The sequence below is a fragment of the Boleophthalmus pectinirostris genome, unplaced genomic scaffold, assembly GCF_026225935.1.
Source record: "Boleophthalmus pectinirostris isolate CB_2022bp ecotype Guang Dong unplaced genomic scaffold, ASM2622593v1 HiC_scaffold_12, whole genome shotgun sequence".
Classification (NCBI taxonomy): Eukaryota; Metazoa; Chordata; class Actinopteri; order Gobiiformes; family Gobiidae; genus Boleophthalmus; species Boleophthalmus pectinirostris.
The window spans coordinates 34,989,328-35,007,268 of NW_026571018.1; the positions used below are offsets into that span (position 1 = coordinate 34,989,328).

Here is a 17,941-nt window from a genome sequence, read left to right on the forward strand (position 1 = left end):
GCCGACACACAAAACATGCAAAATTGCCACCTCCATTATCATCTATATGTGTGTGAATATGAGGCACACAGCAGAAGCACGCCTCCGCCTCATTTGGAGTTTGTTGAATCTCCTCCTCTCCTGCTCCTCTTTGTGTGGGGAAACTCTTGTGTATCTCTAAGCTCACTATAACCTATGTTATTAGCTTCTTTTTACGTACCAAGAGTTTGTTTTCATACCTGACAGTTTCGACTAGAGGTCTCAGACTGCCTCCACCGGTAGGAAGACAGCGCCAAAACCTGTATAAATCAGCTGACTGGACACGTCACAGCAACTTCACGTGACCACTCTGAGGAAGAGCGCTAGAGAGAAGTCCAAACTGTCAGGTATGAAAACAAGCTTTTGGTCCGTAAAAAGAACCTAATAACATAAAATATCGGAAGACCAAATGAATCTCATTGTACTCACTGTAACCTGTTCAAAGCTCCTTTTTCCTCCTGTCACAGCCTCATCATGTGGTTACATCATGAAAGGTCTGTGAATATGAGATTTTCCATCTACTGGCAAATTGTTGATATAGTATATATGGTGAAGGCCTATATATAAGATCAGTGTATTTTAGGGATGGGCTTCCGATTCAATTTTCTTAATCAATCGTCGGGAGAATTAACAATAGATTTTTGATTAATCATTAAAATGTTTATATCAAAATGATCATCATTATTATTACTGTTACTAATCTGCACAAAGAAACTCAACTTTACAACATATAAACCAGAACCACTCTAGAGCCACATCAGCCCGTTTGACATTATAATGTGTTTAATGCAGCTTTGACACATTTGTTTACGCTTTACAGAAATTAAACTTAAAACCACATGACTCATTTGCATAAACTATAAGTGCTGAAAAAAAAAAAACAGCTCTTTCCTTGTGCTCTAATGCAGTTCAGCTTCTGCAATGTTGATGATGATGATGGTGAGTGTGTTCTGTGATGGTTCATGTTTTCAGAGATCAGACGTGTGCAGGTTTAGTGCAGCTCAATATCATTTCAATCACTTTATTTATGTTGGTCACTTTATTTATTTTGGCTTCTGTTGTGATGAAAAGACTGAACTGTGCACTCAACTTTATGTTGCAGTAACCGGGCCACAGCCCAAACAAGGGACCATGAGGCCACAAGCCCAGTGTGCCAGACGCAGCCTCGTCTCCTTACACTACACTATCTTTGTCGATTAAAAATGAATGTGATCGACTAAACTCTTCATGATCAATTATCGGTTAGTTGACTAATTATGCCCATCCCTCGTCTCTTCCCTGTATGCGTCTACAGTAAACACATGTACATGAGACAGTGTTGTACCTTGCATTTCTCCTGGTGCAGCTCGATCTGGATGTCAGTGAGTTTGGACCTGAGCTCCTCGTTGGCGGCCTGCAGGGCAGAGATGAGGGCCTCAGGCTTCTCGCCCTTGGCGCTGCGGGCTTTCTTGGCCATTGAAAACACTAGTGCTTCTGCTCACACACGGACATCAGGACTTCACTCAAATTTTCGACAGCACGTCCAGGGTTTCCAGTTCCTCCTCTTCTTCATTCTCATTTAGACACAAGAACTGCAGAGGACAGAAGAGGACAGAGTTAGACATACACGACTGTATTACACAGCAGGGCTGGGAATCAGTAGCCTGATTCATTTCACTTTGTGGAAACCGTCTGACCTCGTTCGCTCGACAGTAGGTGAGTACTTTTTTTATTTAATCAATCGCTGCTATTTGGTCGTGACGTATGTAATGCGCCAAATCCCCTAGGAAGAAGGACAATAACGTCTTTCCGTTTGTGTGGTGGATCCCTCTGCCACCACTCCATAGTGTCAGTATTATTTAATTTTCATTATTATTATTTACATTAAGTTAATTACACTACACATAATTTAATTCTTTTATTTAGACTTATGTTCTAATTTGAGTGCACACATTTTAGTTAATATAAGTCTAATTTACTTGCACTTGTTCTTTTTGTTTTTTTTGAGCACCGGATGGAGGACCCTGGGAGAGACCATCAGGACTCAGCAAAGGGGGGGGCACTATTTAGTTTGTTTTACTAAGTTCATTTGTTTAGTTTGTGTTAAGGTCACGTTATTATCACTTATTATTTTCTGTGTGATAATTATTTGCTTTTTTGTTACTTTGATTAAGTTATTGGTTTAGTTAGTTAATTAGTGTAATTCCTCCCTCTTGTGTTTAGCTTTAGTTGGTCCTTAGGTATTTAAACACACCTGTTCCTTTGTCTGGGTGGGTTAGTTTTGTTCTGTTCAGTTTGATTTTGAGTTACCCTAGTTGGGCCCAGCTTTTTTTGTTAATAATTTGCCTAATTTGTGCCTTTGTTAAATTATATCTTTTTTGACTTTATTAAATTTAAACTTATTTTTATACTTTGTCTTTGCCTTTCTGTTTGGTCCACTACACCTTGGTAAAATTCACAAAACATTCTCTTTGCTCCAGCTTTAAATCCTCGATTTGGGAATTGTTACCAACACAGAATGTCTGTCTTCATCTACATCCATCTCGACTGTTTTGTTTATTGTTGTGCTGTACCACAAAAGGGACCCAATCGTGGCTTCATAGCTCTTCGCTGATTGGCCAGTGCGCGGTCAACAACTTCTGAAATTGAGCGGAGGCACTAGGTGGCACCAGCCTGGCTATGGAATCACAGGGCCCCTCACGATTTCATACGATACACGGCTCACAATATGATATTATGACTAGATGGTGATACATGTGATACTCGATATATGGCACGTGATACTCTGTGATGTTTTTTTTTTAAGAACCAAACATATTTTAGCAACAATATTTCTTTATTAAACCATTACTTGCGCAAAGTTTATATGAAATACATTTATTTTACTCAACGAAACAGTGTATTGCATAAACAAGTTTCTTTTCACTAAATAATAGGGATGTAACAATATTTAAATCTCTCGGTGCGATATTATCACAATGCATCGCAGTATATAGCGATATTTTGAATATAATTGTAGGGACGCTCCTTTGCTTTTAGAATACCTTGACAAGATTTTGGTGTGAATTATTTCTGTCATAATCCCAGGAATTCAAGTAAAAAACATATTTCTTCATGTTGTCTGCACTGAAATGAATCATGGGATATGTAGTTCCCAATGTTTATAAGCTGTTGCTTCTATAAAATCATGCATTTAAGCAAAGAAACTTGAAATTCGATATATTGTGACACTCCACGATATTACTGTGAGACTTTTGACGATACAATCTCACGATATTTCGGTTAGTGTTACATCCCTACTAAATAAGAAACAAAATAGTAGTGTAGTCACAAAATAATTTGCTAACACATCACTATAAATGATAAAAGAAGGATGGATTGTTATTATTATGTTTGTTTCAACGATGCTGCTGCCAAAACTTGAACTTCCTTTGAGATCAATAAAATATCGCTTTATCTATCTATCTAAAACAAAAAAAACTACTCTTGGAGATATATCGATACAGCAGCTCACAATAACGATACTTTCCCACCACATTTAGTATCACGATATGATGATATTTCAATATTTTTGCGCAGCCCCAGCATAGAGTTGTCAGGAAATGGTGCAGTTCTTGTGTAGACAGCAGAAGTGCAGAGGACAGATGAGGCGAGACACAGACATACAGATCTGTATTATAGCGTTGCCAGAAAAGGTAGCAGGAAATCAATGATGCACACTTAGAGGAGACAATTTCATAGTGTTGTTTACATTAAGCTTAAAGAACATTTCGTATTGACAATTTTACGCAGTGAATCAGGGATCACCACAGTAACACCAGCCTCCATCTGACCGCTCTTCTACTGGCAAATAAGTTCATGTCCTTCATTTTGGGAAGTGGTGGAGTGGGGATTTTTCACCTCCACCCCAAAAGCTGTACACTCAATTTGACATGCCAAAAGCCACACAGGTGTCATATAGATTGTTTGTCTATAAAAAAAAGAAAAAAGAAAAAAAAGAAAGAAAAAATCACTTTCAATACAAGCATAAAGGCCCCAGTAATATTTGAAGGTTTTTTGTTGTTTTTTTTACTCAAAATGATGCAGAATCATGTTATTAACAATTATAAGTGTTTATAATCACCTACAGAACATAAATCATAAACTACAACACATGAACCAGGACTGAACCAGGACTGAACCAGAACTGAACCAGGACTAAAACAGGACTAAACCAGGACTGAACCCGGACTAAACCGAGACTAAAACAAGGACTAAACCAGGACTAAACCAGAACTAAAACAGGACTAAAACAGGACTAAACCAGGACTAAATCAAGACTGAACCATGACTAAACCAGGCCTAAACCAGGACTAAACCAGAACTAAAACAGGACTAAAACAGGACTAAACCAGGACTAAACCAGAACTAAAACAGGACTAAACCAAGACTAAACCAGGACTAAACCAGGACTAAACCAGAAAAACTAAAACAGGACTAAACCAGGACTAAATCAAGACTGAACCATGGCTAAACCAGGCCTAAACCAGGACTAAACCAGAACTAAAACAGGACTAAACCAGGACTAAACCAAGACTAAATCAGGACTAAACCAAGACTAAACCAGGACTAAACCAGGACTAATCCTGGACTTGAGAGCAAAAAATAGAACCCCGGTCCCGTGGAGCAGGGTGTCCAGAAAGCACGATCGGATGACGGCTGCGCTTAGTCCTGTGGTCACCCGACAGTCCACGCAGCACCTCCAGGCCCGTCCCGACACTCAGTCCTGTTTCAGTCCTGCTTTAGACCTGGTTTAGTTCTGTTTTAGCCCGGGTTCAGTCCTGGTTTCGACCTGGTTCAGTTGTGGTTCAGTCCTGGTTCAGGTCTCTATAGAACAGTACTGCTGATATCATGAGCCTATGCAGGTTGTTTTCACCGTTTGATACTTTTTTGACATTTAAGTTGTAGCTATTTTATATTTGTATTTTTTATTTTTTTATATCTCATGTTAGGAGAAGTGGTTGAATGGCGTACCCAGTGTACCACGCCCACTACACCCCTGATCTTATGTTTCCCTCTTGGTCTGTTAATTTGTAGAGTTCTAAACAACAGGGTACACTTTTTTTTCTCTCATTTTTTGGGATTTGAACAGAACAAAATGATAACATAGAACAGAAAATAGCGTAATACGGGCGCTTTAAAGGTGGATTGTGTAATTTTTCTGGTGGAGGGTCCGTAAAATGCGAAAACCACCTGTAACTGAATAAATTAGAGCTGTTTAATGTCACACTGTGGAACATTCCAGGCAGAGCAGTAATTAACTTGTTTTAAATTAAATGGCTAATATCTCCATGGGCAAAACTGCTAAAAAACTGCAGATTTGAGACTTAAAAACAGCAGCGCTCACTGAAGTGGTAAATGAAAGCTCAGTTTTATAAGAGACAGACTAATCTCTAATCATGGTTATGTCATGTGTAAGATTAAAACGTCCAACCGACTCCTCTGGGTACATTTGCTTCTCAGTTCAGCAGAGTTCAACACGTGGACAAAGTAAAAAAACACTCTGTTATATGTTGTATGCATTATCGTGAATGAGGGATGCATACAACTCAGGAGTTAATCAGTTCTGAAGCCGTGAATGTGCAAAATGTATGATTTACGCAAGCGATTCAAAAAAGAACACTTCCGACCTGTCCGACAAAAGTTAATGTTCATCACCACATATGCAAAATAGCAAAAGTGCAAAACAGACAAAAATATTAAAGGTCCTACTGTATGTTACGCAAAATGTACTCTTTAAGTCGTGTTATAATGCTGTAATCTCGTCGAAAACATGCCTTGTTAATCCGTGTATCATTTGTTCATTTGTTTTTCAATATAAAACCAAAAATAAGAAAATGAAAAAACAACTGTTTTGTTCATTATTTGTCTCCAAAACCAAAATGAAAAAACGGGTAACGATTCGTTTTTTCAGTTTTCGATTTTGTGTTTAAATGAAGAATGGAAAAAATGAATAACAGTTTGTTACGTGACGTCCGTGACTGCGATGCCGGACTTTTGCATCGCTTAAGGACTGAACCAGAACTGATCCAGGTCCAGGACTAGACCGGGACTGAGACCGGGACCAGACCGGGACCAGAGCAGGACTGAGACCGAGACCAGACCAGGACCAGGCCGGGACCAGACCGGGACCAGACCGGGACCAGAACGGACTCCAAGCTTTGACTTCGAGCCTCCGCAGGGTTCAAGCCTCAAGCTTCGAGCTCCGGCCCTGTCGTGGGCTCTGAGCCTCCGGTTCTGGTCCCGGCCTGGTCTCGGTCTCAGTCCCGGTCTCAGTCTGGTCTTGGTCTCAGTCCCGGTCTGGTCCTGGTCTGGTCCCGGTCTGGTCTCGGTCTCAGTCTCAGTCTGGTCTTGGTCTCAGTCCCGGTCTGGTCCCGGTCTGGTCCCGGCCTGGTCTCGGTCTGGTCCCGGTCTCAGTCCCGGTCTGGCCCCGGTCTGGCCCCGGTCTGGCCCCGGTCTGGTCTCGGTCTCAGTCCCGGTCTCAGTCTCGGTCTGGTCCCGGTCTGGCCCCGGCCTGGTCTTGGTCTCAGTCCCGGTCTGGTCCCAGCTTGGTCTCGGTCTCAGTCCCTGGTCTGGTCCAGGTCTGGCCCCGGCCTGGTCTCGGTCTCAGTCCCGGTCTCAGTCTCGGTCTCACTCTCGGGCTGGTCCTGGTCTGGTCCCAGCCTGGTCTTGGTCTGAGTCCCGGTCTGGTCCCGGCCTGGTCCCAGCCTGGTCCTGGGTCTCAGTGAAATGAAGCAAAGGATCATGGTCTATGTAGTTCTCTGTCTTTTTTTTATCTATTGCTGCACCATAACTCTTCATTTAAGCAAAGAGACTTGAAATTCGATATATTGTGATGGTCCACGATATTATTGTATTATATTATTATATTATATGATATTATTGATATTATATCTTTGACGATACGATATCATGATATTTTGGTTATTTTTACATCCCTAGGCTCAAAACAAACAAATAAAAAAATCCATGTTGGACCTTCGGTATTAAAGCTGCACTTGGTTGAATAACATGACTGACTTGATCGGCAACCTGCACCAATAGACTAACAGGCAAAAGTGTATTGCCCAAATGCACAACAACAGTATGGGTTAGGCACTGTTACAAAGAACAGACCATATACAGACAAAAAGACAAGAAACAGTATATATGTGATTATGTGTGTGTGTTTCTGTGTGTGTGTTTCTGTGTGTGTGTTTGTATGTGTGTCTGTGTGTGTGTGAATCCAATCAGAAAAGTGCGTGCTCAGGTTTTGTGGACTCACTGAGGCGCACACACACACAGCTCGAGTCTGGCTCCCGTCCAGGTTATTACATGCACCAAGTAACACATGACTGCAGCAAGTGTTCCTTTAACCGTTTGTTTCACTTGCAACACAACAGTCACCAGACATTATCTAACTGTACACTGTCCTTATTACACATTATTGAACGTAAACCGAAGGCGGTTCGGACCAAAATATAACACTACGACAGCTATGAGAGCAAAGGGTTTATGCAGAGGTTTCCGCAGTGAAGGAGCCCACAGAACAGACATGGGCACAGAGTGTACCAGTGGAACAGCCTACATTTTGTTTAATTATTAGTTTAACATTGACTGTCAGTGTAAAGCAGCTGCACTCCTCCTCATTATACGTGTTAAAGAAGACCTATTGTGCTTTTATCTTTTATGAACTTATAATCCATGACACCCCTGGAGCATTATGTTATCATTTGGACATTTTAAATCGCAGTATTCATCGAAATGGACTTAATAAAAGAAAGGAGTGTGCTGACTTCTGTGTTAGAAAACTGTGGTGACTAATGGGACGTCATCACAAAGAGATGATATGTTGTTGGCGCATCCTAGAAAGCAGCACTGCCAAATAGTACGTGGACAGGGGCGGACTGGCAACATGTGCACTCTGGAAAAGTCCAGAACGACTGTCCGACTGTGGGGCTGAATTGAGCGCCGCACTCTCCTCAGTTTCAACCGTGGGCCAATTTGTGTGGGAAAAGTCTAGGGTTTTTTGGTTAGGGTTAGGGTTATTAAAAAAAATACAACTTTAGAATTAGAATGAAGAAGTGCAGAGCAGTAGATGCAATACATGCATCCTGAATTTTGGACTTCCGGTCATTGTGCAATGCATACTGGGAAGGATTTTCTGAAAAAGTGAGCATCAAACCGCCATGTTTGATTTCCCAGTGGGATGTGTCTATTGACAAAGCCAGTCTATTCAAGTCTTTTGAATCATATCACTTTTGTTTCTGGTTCTGATATTGTCATATTTTAGTTTTGGGATTCGGACATTGTAATTGTGTGGTTGTTGAATGTCCTGACAGCAAAAAACGAGAAATTTGTTTGCGAACTCCATAACTGCAAAAGGGAATCAGATGTGTGTGACTGCAAACCTCAGTTCAAATTGTTTCCCTTCCCAACGGAATTGAAAAATAGTGGAAGGTGAAGGCGATGGGCAGTAATTATGTCTCTCTTTTTTAATTTTAATCTTCATGATTATTTATGTTTTGATTAGCTTTTATTATGATTTTAATGTATTTCTTATTCTGTAAAGCACTTTGAATTACTTTGTGTACGAATTGTGCTATACAAATAAACTTGCCTTGCCTAATGATCCACAGGAAGGAGGAAAAAGGTAACCTTTCACTGTCTAAATCATCCTGAGTTTACAGCGAACATTTTGTATGTGGAGCTCCAACAAAGCAAAACTCCGATCCCTCGCTCCACCTTGGCTGGTTACGAATTTAAAAAGTCAACGCCAAAGCAAAAGGTACCAACTGTTCGCAAAGAAAAACCTTCCACTGCAAAGCGACCAAGACCTGATGTTGCTGAAGTCCATTTCTCGAGCTGTTTTCCCTGAATCACAAAACTAAAATATGTCAATATCAGAACCAGAAACAAAAGTGATATGGTTCAAAAGACTAGAAAAGATCGGCTTTGTCAATAGACACATCCCACTGGGAAAACAAACATGGCGGTTTGATGCTCACTTTTTCAGAGGACCCTTCCCAGTATGCATTGCGCAACGACCGGAAGTCCGAAATTCATGATGCATCTATTAAAGATTGCTCTAACATGCACAAATCACTCCAGGTACAACTTCAAGAGGGCACATGAGAAGGGAAACGCTCTAAAAAGTCAATGTTATGTACAATTTTTGGGTCTATCTAAGAGTCTACTTGACTGTCTGCTGTCTACTCTACTTTACACAGACTCCTCGTTTGTTTTACCGCTTGTCCCTTCCGCATTTACATGTGCTGTGTGGTACCTGGCGCCTGATTGGTGGGGTGTGATTCTGTCGCTGTTGTGGCTGACTCCCATGTTCATCGTGCTGTGGTTGGAGGGTTGACGTCCCGCTCCTCCAGTCCCCTTTCTACACATCCATCGCCTCGTCCAATAAAAGTGCTGTCCCTCCTCGCGGCTGGACCTCAGTTTCAGTTCGCCGCTCTCACCAATACATGTTTCTCTACTTGCCTCCCCTTGTTACTGCGAATTGTGTATTCTGTCGCTAGGGGTCTTTATTGATCTACTGTTTTTTATTATTGTGATTATTTTGTTTGATTTATACTTATCCCACTAGAGGAGTTGTTTAGTTAAATTTGGAAAATTACTTATTTTCACTTTATAAAAGCCACTTATAATACATCACATCTTGTTTGTGTTAATTTCCTTTGCCTCTAGCACTGGTTTGCAACATAGACAGATAAAAAAAGCAGGAATTAAGTTCAAGATCAAAAAAAGTTCTTCCCATTAAAGCGATAAATAATGGTTGACCACATAAAATTAAGAGCAAAACTGGAACTGAAGTCGGACTGCTTTGGCAAGATACTTCACCCACATTGCTTAGTATGAATATAGTGTGTGTGTGAGTGTTGGTGGTCGGAGAGGTCGATGGCGCAGATTGGTGTGGAGTGAATTATGCACAAAACTCTAAAGTGACTTTGAGCGTTTGGAAAAGCACTTTGTAAGATGAATGCATTATAATTGATACTACTATGACTAAACCAGAAAGTGTGAATACATCTCTAGATTTTTGCTATAGTCAGACTGATAACTGCCATCTCCAGTTGAGCTTGTAGAGAAAGAGCAGAGTCTCTTTACAGTCCCATGTATTATTTAGTCACCAGCTCTGGTCGGTATTGACTCTAACCACAGAAGCCCCGGGGGGTAGACCAACGGAAGTGCGCAAACCAATCTGCCCCTACAGTCCCTCCGACCACCACCACCAGCCTCTCTGTCTCACATACATACACATACACACTTAGGCAATGTGGGGGAGGCGTCTTGACCAAGGAAACAACAACGGGCAATGATCAAAATAGGGATATAAATGCAAACGTTCAGCTTTGTCGGTGTCAAGACCAGTTTTTAATTGGTGGGGGCATGCCAAAGAGTTAACCTGCTTGTGACTCCTGAGAGACGTACACAAAAATATTTAGTAGGGCTGAACGATTATAAGAAAAAAATGAACTGCGATTTTTCTGGCAGATATTGCGATTTCGATTTCAGCCACGATTTTTCAAATATCAAATCAAGTTTCAGTGCACATGAACATTTGCAAACATCACAGAAACACCAGAGTCCTTCACCGACGATTTGATGCTGGAACGTAACTACGCATCAAACGACACAGATGTTACGACCCCCATAAGGTGGGTCTCAACATATTTAAAAAGGACACAGGAGTCAAGATATGGCTCTTTAATTTCTTTTATTTATCGTTGGTTCTTAATTGATTTACTTTTTTTTTTTTTTTTTTTTACCTTTTTAAAGAAATTTTAAAACCCTCCCGTGCCCAGAAAAAAATAATGAAAAGTAATAAACAGAAAGGTGGACCTGGCGAGCCGGCCAAACAGAACAAAAAGGTGCGACACCGGGCCAACCCCGTACAGGGCCGTAGAAGCTGGTGCCAGCACCTGTAACTCAAACAAGAAAAAACCCCAAACCAACCTGAACCCAAAAGAAATGCGAAAACAGGACAGTCGGTCCCACCAGGTCAAAACAAAAGGGGCTGGGCGGAGCAAGGCGCACGGAGCGGAGGAGCAGAGAGAGAGAGAGACAAAAGAAAGCCGCAAAAGAAAGTCCGTTTTTGAGGTCACTGAAAGAAGAAGACAAGGGGAAAAGCAGCGAAGCCAAACTAAGGTGATTCTTGAAGATTCATTCCAGCGATGGCGCGACTGAAGCAGACGCAGGGTCTAAAGACTGACGCACTGGTCCACAAATTACTCCTGGACAGGTCACTTCTGCTTATTATGAAAACGTACTTTATTTCCAAGAGCTAGACAAACGATTTTCAGGACACGAAAGCGATATCCTATGTCTGAAAACGTAATTTTCAAGGCAAAGAAAGAGTAAGCTTGCTGCTGCGTGTTGTAGCTAGTTCATTCGCACTGAATCTCCGCGCAACCTTCTCTGCACCCCTTTCCTGCTCCTGTCCCCGCTGCCTGTTCCGCTCTTCCCCCTGCTCCTCACTTCTCCGGGCACGGAATCTCCGCGCACCGCTCCCCTCTCCTCTCTCCTCTCTCCCTGCTCCTCACTTCTCGTCCGCGAACGAAATGTCCGCACACCCGCTCCTCACTTCTCCGTCTTGCCTAACCAACACTGTAGTTAGTTGTTTACAAGTCATGTGCAGCGCACCGGCTGTAAACAAGCCTGTTTCTGGCGTAAAGAGGAGGCGGGAGGAGGTGTTTCTACGTAGGAGCTGTAGGGGAGGGGGGGTGGTTTCACGCATGCGCAACATTTGAAAAAGGACAAACAGTCGCTGGATTTCTCGTTCCTTGGAAAATCCTCTATACAACCTTTAATGCGCCTGCGCGTAACAACAGACAGCAGGGGAAGCGACGCAGACAATAAGAGCTGTGATTGGTCGTCTCTACCACCGCTCTACATACATCGAGTAATAATGTGTTTAATGCAGCTTTGAGCACATTTGTTTACGATTTATAGAACCAAAACTTAAAACCACATGACTCATTTGCATAAACTCTAAACTCTGAAAAAAAACAAACAGCTCTTTCTCTGTGTGCTGATGCGGTTCAGCTACTGTCCGACTAAAGGACACAAATATGGAATATGAGTGTTCTTTCTGTGACAGAGGATGTGCTGATGATGGTGACTGTTTTGTGCTTCTATCGCGTTGGACCTGTTTCATGTGAAACTGGTTTAAATCCTCGCCTCCTTGCGTTGTCGTGGTGAATTACTTTGCATAGACCTCGACACAGATCCACAAATCCATAAATTAGGTTTTAGGCGCACTGCAAAAAAACACGGCTTTGATGATCCCAAAATCGTGTTGTATGAGATCGCGATTTTCGGTCCAAAACAATCGTTCAGCCCTATTTTTAAGCAATATTTTTTTCAAAACACCGAAAAAAGAAAGTCTGAAAGGCATTAAAGTAGTATTAGTGTTTTGTGAGGATGGGATTGTAATTAGATATAGAGAAAAGAAGAAACCAAAAGAGTAAATCCACAGAAGAAAGTATGTGATTAAAATGATTTAGTGTGATTTTTAACTCTCTCCCAATACCGATTTTGCTCTTTACAATCATATACAAACCTGACAAACTTAAAAACGCACCATGCAACTTTTCTCACGGAGCATCTGCCACCTGATTGTCACCATGGCGATGTTATTGCATTGCCTGAAATGTTCCACAGTATGACAATAAATAATCTATCTTGAAAAAAAACATGCATTCCTAGTGTAAGCGGAGTCACAGTTTGGTCTGGTATCATCGCCTGCTTGTCTCCATGGAGATATACAAGTTTAACGCGATACTGTGGGACATTCCAGGTAGAGCAATAACATCTCTGGAGAAAAGCAAGTGCCTGACCCTCCACCATATTGCACCTTTAATATGATCTACTGTTCTTTAGAGTCAGTCACGTTTCATTTTCCACACCTCAGCCCGGACACACTAATCCCGTATTAACCTACAAATGTCCCCAGCCTTGGACCAAAAGGGTTTTCTGCACATATGAATCACTCAGTTGATCTCATTATATCTAATACTCACACCACTGATTTATAATGCTCCAGCTCCAGACGGCGAGCAGAGAGAGACAAGAACAAGAGATATCACCGTTTCCAACTATTGTGTTATGATAAGTGTGCGCAGAAATACCACTATTTTACTACATGATCCACATGAGGGCTGCCGATTTGATACAGTTCAATAAAAAATAAAGGCTAAATCTGGCTGTGACACTAAAAGTCTTTGTTAAACCACTTCCTGTGCGAAGTTCATATGAAACACAAACATTTTAATCATCCAAACAGTGAAAATGTCAAAAGTGTTGCATAAATGAGTTTCCCTCCTCTAAACAAGCAACAAAACTGTAACTGTAACAAAATAATTTAGGAACATTTTGTAAAATTTACCAGAAAAAAACAAACAAACTCCCAGATCCCGATACTGTATCATCACATTAAATGACACGATATATCAATATTTCGATATTTTTGCACACCCCTAATCATCATCATCCAGCTTTTATTGCAGACTCTTTGCAGACAAGACATACAACAAACAAACAAACAAACACACTTCAACACAATGTTCACAGCAAACTGCAGTCCCAGTGTGTCCACAGTTCAGACTGGTACCTCGTGGCACTGAGTTCAACATGAGTCAGGCTCATGATTAAACTGTTCTCACAATCGTTAAGGCGACAGATAAATCTGTGCATTAAACTGTGTGTGTTTGTTTGAAAAGTTCTGATCCGTTGACACAAACAGGTGACTTGCACTTTCCCATTTGGCCTTTTCAATAGAATCTTTAATCAGTCATTATACGTCACAGTGAGTTTGTGTGCGCTTGCTCGTACTGTAGTTTGACCACAGGTGTGCTGTATATAATGCAGTATGTACTCTTTAAAATAATCATCATATGCACTGTCTTCCTATGACCTCTTGTATAGAGATGTGATTTTATATTTTATTACTTATTTTTCTATTTTATTTTTACTTGGACATTTACTTTTTTCTCTCCTTGTTATTATATTATATTGTGATGTGAGAGCTACTTTGTCCAACTCATTTCCCTTGTGGATCAATAAAGTTTGTCTAAGTCTAATTCTAAAAAGTGTCTTTTTCACTTCCACTGTACAGACACCAAACCTACATCATGCAACACTGTCTGTAGATGTCCTCATCATCTGACATATCAATTGTGATAAAATGTCCCAAATATCTGTATTTGTAACATACAGTCAAAGCATTACCACACAATACAAACTGAGGAAACTTATATTATATTGCAATATAGTGCTTAATTAAATATAGATGATAATATTGAAAGTAATTTATAACACTGACACAAAAATCTAAGAGTAAACTAAAAAAACTATTCTAAATCTTGAAAATTCTTTAAAAAAAAATCATGAGCTGCAATAAATAAACAGCAGAATGAAACTTTACTAGTTAGTTTACATCTGAAATGAGTCATAGAAGTGATCAATTCAAACTTTTACAGCTTAAATCTTATCATACAGCCAAAAAAATAACCAAACATTTCCCAGTAGGGCAAAGAAAAAGTACCACGATAAATCAAAATCGCAATTTGAATGGACACAATGAGCAAATCACAAAAGCAGCTATTTTTGAAATACCATAACTTTTTATCAATTCTTTTGTTTAAAATGGGACGAGACACAATTTCCACAAGATGAGAGGCAAGATTAAGTCCACAAAAGTGAAACAAGACAAGATTTTATAATAACTTGTAATAAAATAATTGTGCGACCCCGTTTGCAGTTTTCTAATTTCATATTTTTGTTTTAGTAGTAGTAGCAGACGTTCTTTTTGGAACCAAAGCTCATTTACCAGCCCAGATTTTGCGGCACGAGATCTTGTCCCATCTCTACTAAAATTGTACAACTACTACAACTATTACTAAAACATAAATTGCAAGTCTAATCGCAATCACAAACCTGGTCAGGAAAATCTCACCTCAGATTAACACAAGAATATAAAGTACAAATAATAAACTACATCCCATTATCTTAAGAAAAACAGTACCTTAATATTGCTTTAGAATATGGACGCTCCAGTTTCAGCCCGTGGAGCAGAAAGTGACAGAGTGGAGCTTTACGTTGTCTTCACAGATCCTTGACAGACTCCACAGCCTCCGATGTAACTGTAGCGCTGCTAAAGCCAGACAGAGGATTGTAAAGTTTGGATCTGGCAACATCTGTTCACAGACTGCTCCAAGATTTGGGGTCGAGGAGGTCATATACTACAGGAATACAAAAGGCTACAGGCGACGCTCGAAAATACCATTCCCCGTGTTGGAGAAATAACATCTGTTGGTGCAGAGGTCACCCACCCACAGGAGTCTATGGGTTTGTTTGTTTACTTTACTGTCCCCAGATTTGTTCTCTACATCCAAAGCAATCCAAAGATCTTTAGTCAGGATCTCGATCGGTACTTGGGAGTACCTAGGTGGAGGGCTGGCATTCATGCTTTGAGCTGATGCAAAATACCCCAACCAAAAAAATGCTGACATGAGGAGAAGATGCAAACTGGGAGAAATAAAGATGATAACGGTATGAAAGGAGTAAGTCTGTAACATGTAATAATTTGATCCAAATTTGTTCCAGTTCATAATTCAAACTTCTTCAGCTCAAAGAAAAAGGAAATATCTCCCACTAGTGCAAAGAAAAAGCTACACACGATAAATACTGACCCTCAGAAATGATTTTTCCTTATCATTTACTGACGATAAAACTATATAGTAACAAAGTAAAAGAAGTTTGATTTTGTTTTAAATGATAGATGACCAGTGAGCTTCATTTAACACGTGTCACTGAAAACAACAAATCTGATTGGACGATCATGTCTGAGACTGGCTTGAGGCGCAGTGTAGGGACCAGACTTATATATATATATCCTTATATCCTATACAGGTTTGGGTATCATGAAGAAGTTACCGATACGATACATACCTTGATACACAGGCCACGATATGATACATATTTTGATACAGTGAGCTTTAGATTTGATACGATATATTTCAAATCGAATCGATATGGTTCAATAAAAATAATGGCTAAATAGTACGACTTCCGCTGTCTCAGCAGAGCTAAGAACATCATCAAGGACAATACACACCTCGGCTTCCACCTATTCAACCTGTTGCCTTCTGAGATACCAGCTAGAACAAACAGACTTAGGGACAGCTTCTTTCCCAAAGCTGTCACCATACTGAACTCAACTTTACGCTGAGAACTGTTCATGTTTTTTTTTTTTGAAGAAGAAGAAGCAGCTCTGCATCTCATTATACTATGTATAATGACAATAAAGGCTTTCTATTCTATTCTATTCTATTCTAAATCATGGCTGTGATACTAAAAGTTTTTGTTAAACTACTTCTTGTGCAAAGTTCGTATGAAACAGAAACATTTTACTCATCAAAACAGTGAAAATGCCAAATGTGTTCCTCTACATAAGGAAAAAAACTGGAGCTGTAACAAAATAATTCACTAAAATATACAAAAAATTACTTTGCGATACATCGATACAGCAACCCACGATCTCGATACTGTATCATCACATTAACCAATACTATATATTGATATTTCAGTATTTTTGTATACCCCTAATCCTCTGTATAAAAAATACAGTGACCATCCTGGACATACCAGGCAATGTCATGTCATGTAGTCACCATCTGACCAGCTGCAGTTCAAGCTTCCATCAAACAGAATGATGACCAAAGCCCATTAAAGCCACATGAAATCTTCATGACCTGGAGGCTGTACAGAGAACATAAGAGAGTGTAACAGCTTTACATCATAAGAACTCAAACTGTGTCAGACTCAGAGGACAAACTCACGATCTCAGCCCTGGGCACTACATGGCATTTCTCCTACAACTGCCACTCACTGTTTACGTCCTTTTGTGTAGCGGGTTTGAGCGGAACTCCCTGCCGATCAGTGTTTTTTCAAATAACAACCAAACCACAGGCCATTTTCATCTTTTTTTCACTGTTATTGTTATTAGCAAACGACTACAGGGACGGATGTAACACTAAACATATCAGAAGTCTTACAGTAATACCACAAATAGGGATGTCAAGAGTAGCTGGTTAATTGATATGTACCACAGACTGTACAGAAGGACAGAGGGAGTATGGAGAGAATCTGTACCCGTGCTCACTCTCTATTTGGAACACAACATCTCGCAGGCTCACTTTGTCCATAATTTAGGATTTGCGTGTGACTTGGCAGTCTCGTGACTTAATGTTTTGGCGGCCATACTGGAGGTCAAGGTCGGGGTTGATCCGGAAGGTGTTATTCAGTTACAGTCGTCCCTCACTATAAAGTGGTTCAACTTTCGAGGACTTGCTGTTTCTTGGATTTTTGTGTGTGCAACGGTTCCTCCCCCTGCGTCCTGATTGGTTAAGGGACTGAGTAGACCATTGTCAATCAATCTCCTCTGTGCCATGTCTCTTGTACAGTACAGAATGTGTTCAGTTTGCCAAATTTACATAAATGTTTGATCTGTATCAGTGTGATTGTGACGTGCTGCATGTTTGCAAGTTTTTTCCCCGAGGCGAAACATTCTGCACCGTCAAAGGCTCCTGTGCTCGCACCCAAAAAAGCTGAGGAAGACGCAAACCATCGCACAAAAAGTTTGACTTCTGGGCACGCTGAAGGAAGGTAGACGTTCGGGGCTGTAGTGAATTACGGAATAAATTAATCTTCAGTTCGTTACATAAAGAAGGAGGAAAATAACAAAAGGACGACAGCAGCAATAAGTTTTAAGAAGGATGCAAAATCGTTGTAACTGTCCTGTCTGAGAAAAGTGTATAAAGTGTGTGGTGAAGGGTTTTACAGCCTTAAAACAGATGTAATAACTGGAAAATACCAAGCTGACTACTTCGAGGATGCCGCTTATTGCAGGTTA

General features: G+C 40.5%; 1 protein-coding gene across 1 annotated transcript in view; it reads right to left on the reverse strand.

The window, feature by feature from the left end:
- jakmip2 (janus kinase and microtubule interacting protein 2) overlaps positions 1-17,941 on the reverse strand; it is a 72,970-nt gene that overhangs the window by 34,484 nt on the left and 20,545 nt on the right. Inside the window, exon 2 of the mRNA XM_055148553.1 lies at positions 1,343-1,589. Within this exon, the coding sequence (XP_055004528.1) occupies positions 1,343-1,474 (132 nt within the window). The 5' untranslated portion in view covers positions 1,475-1,589. The remainder of the gene's footprint in view (positions 1-1,342; positions 1,590-17,941) is intronic.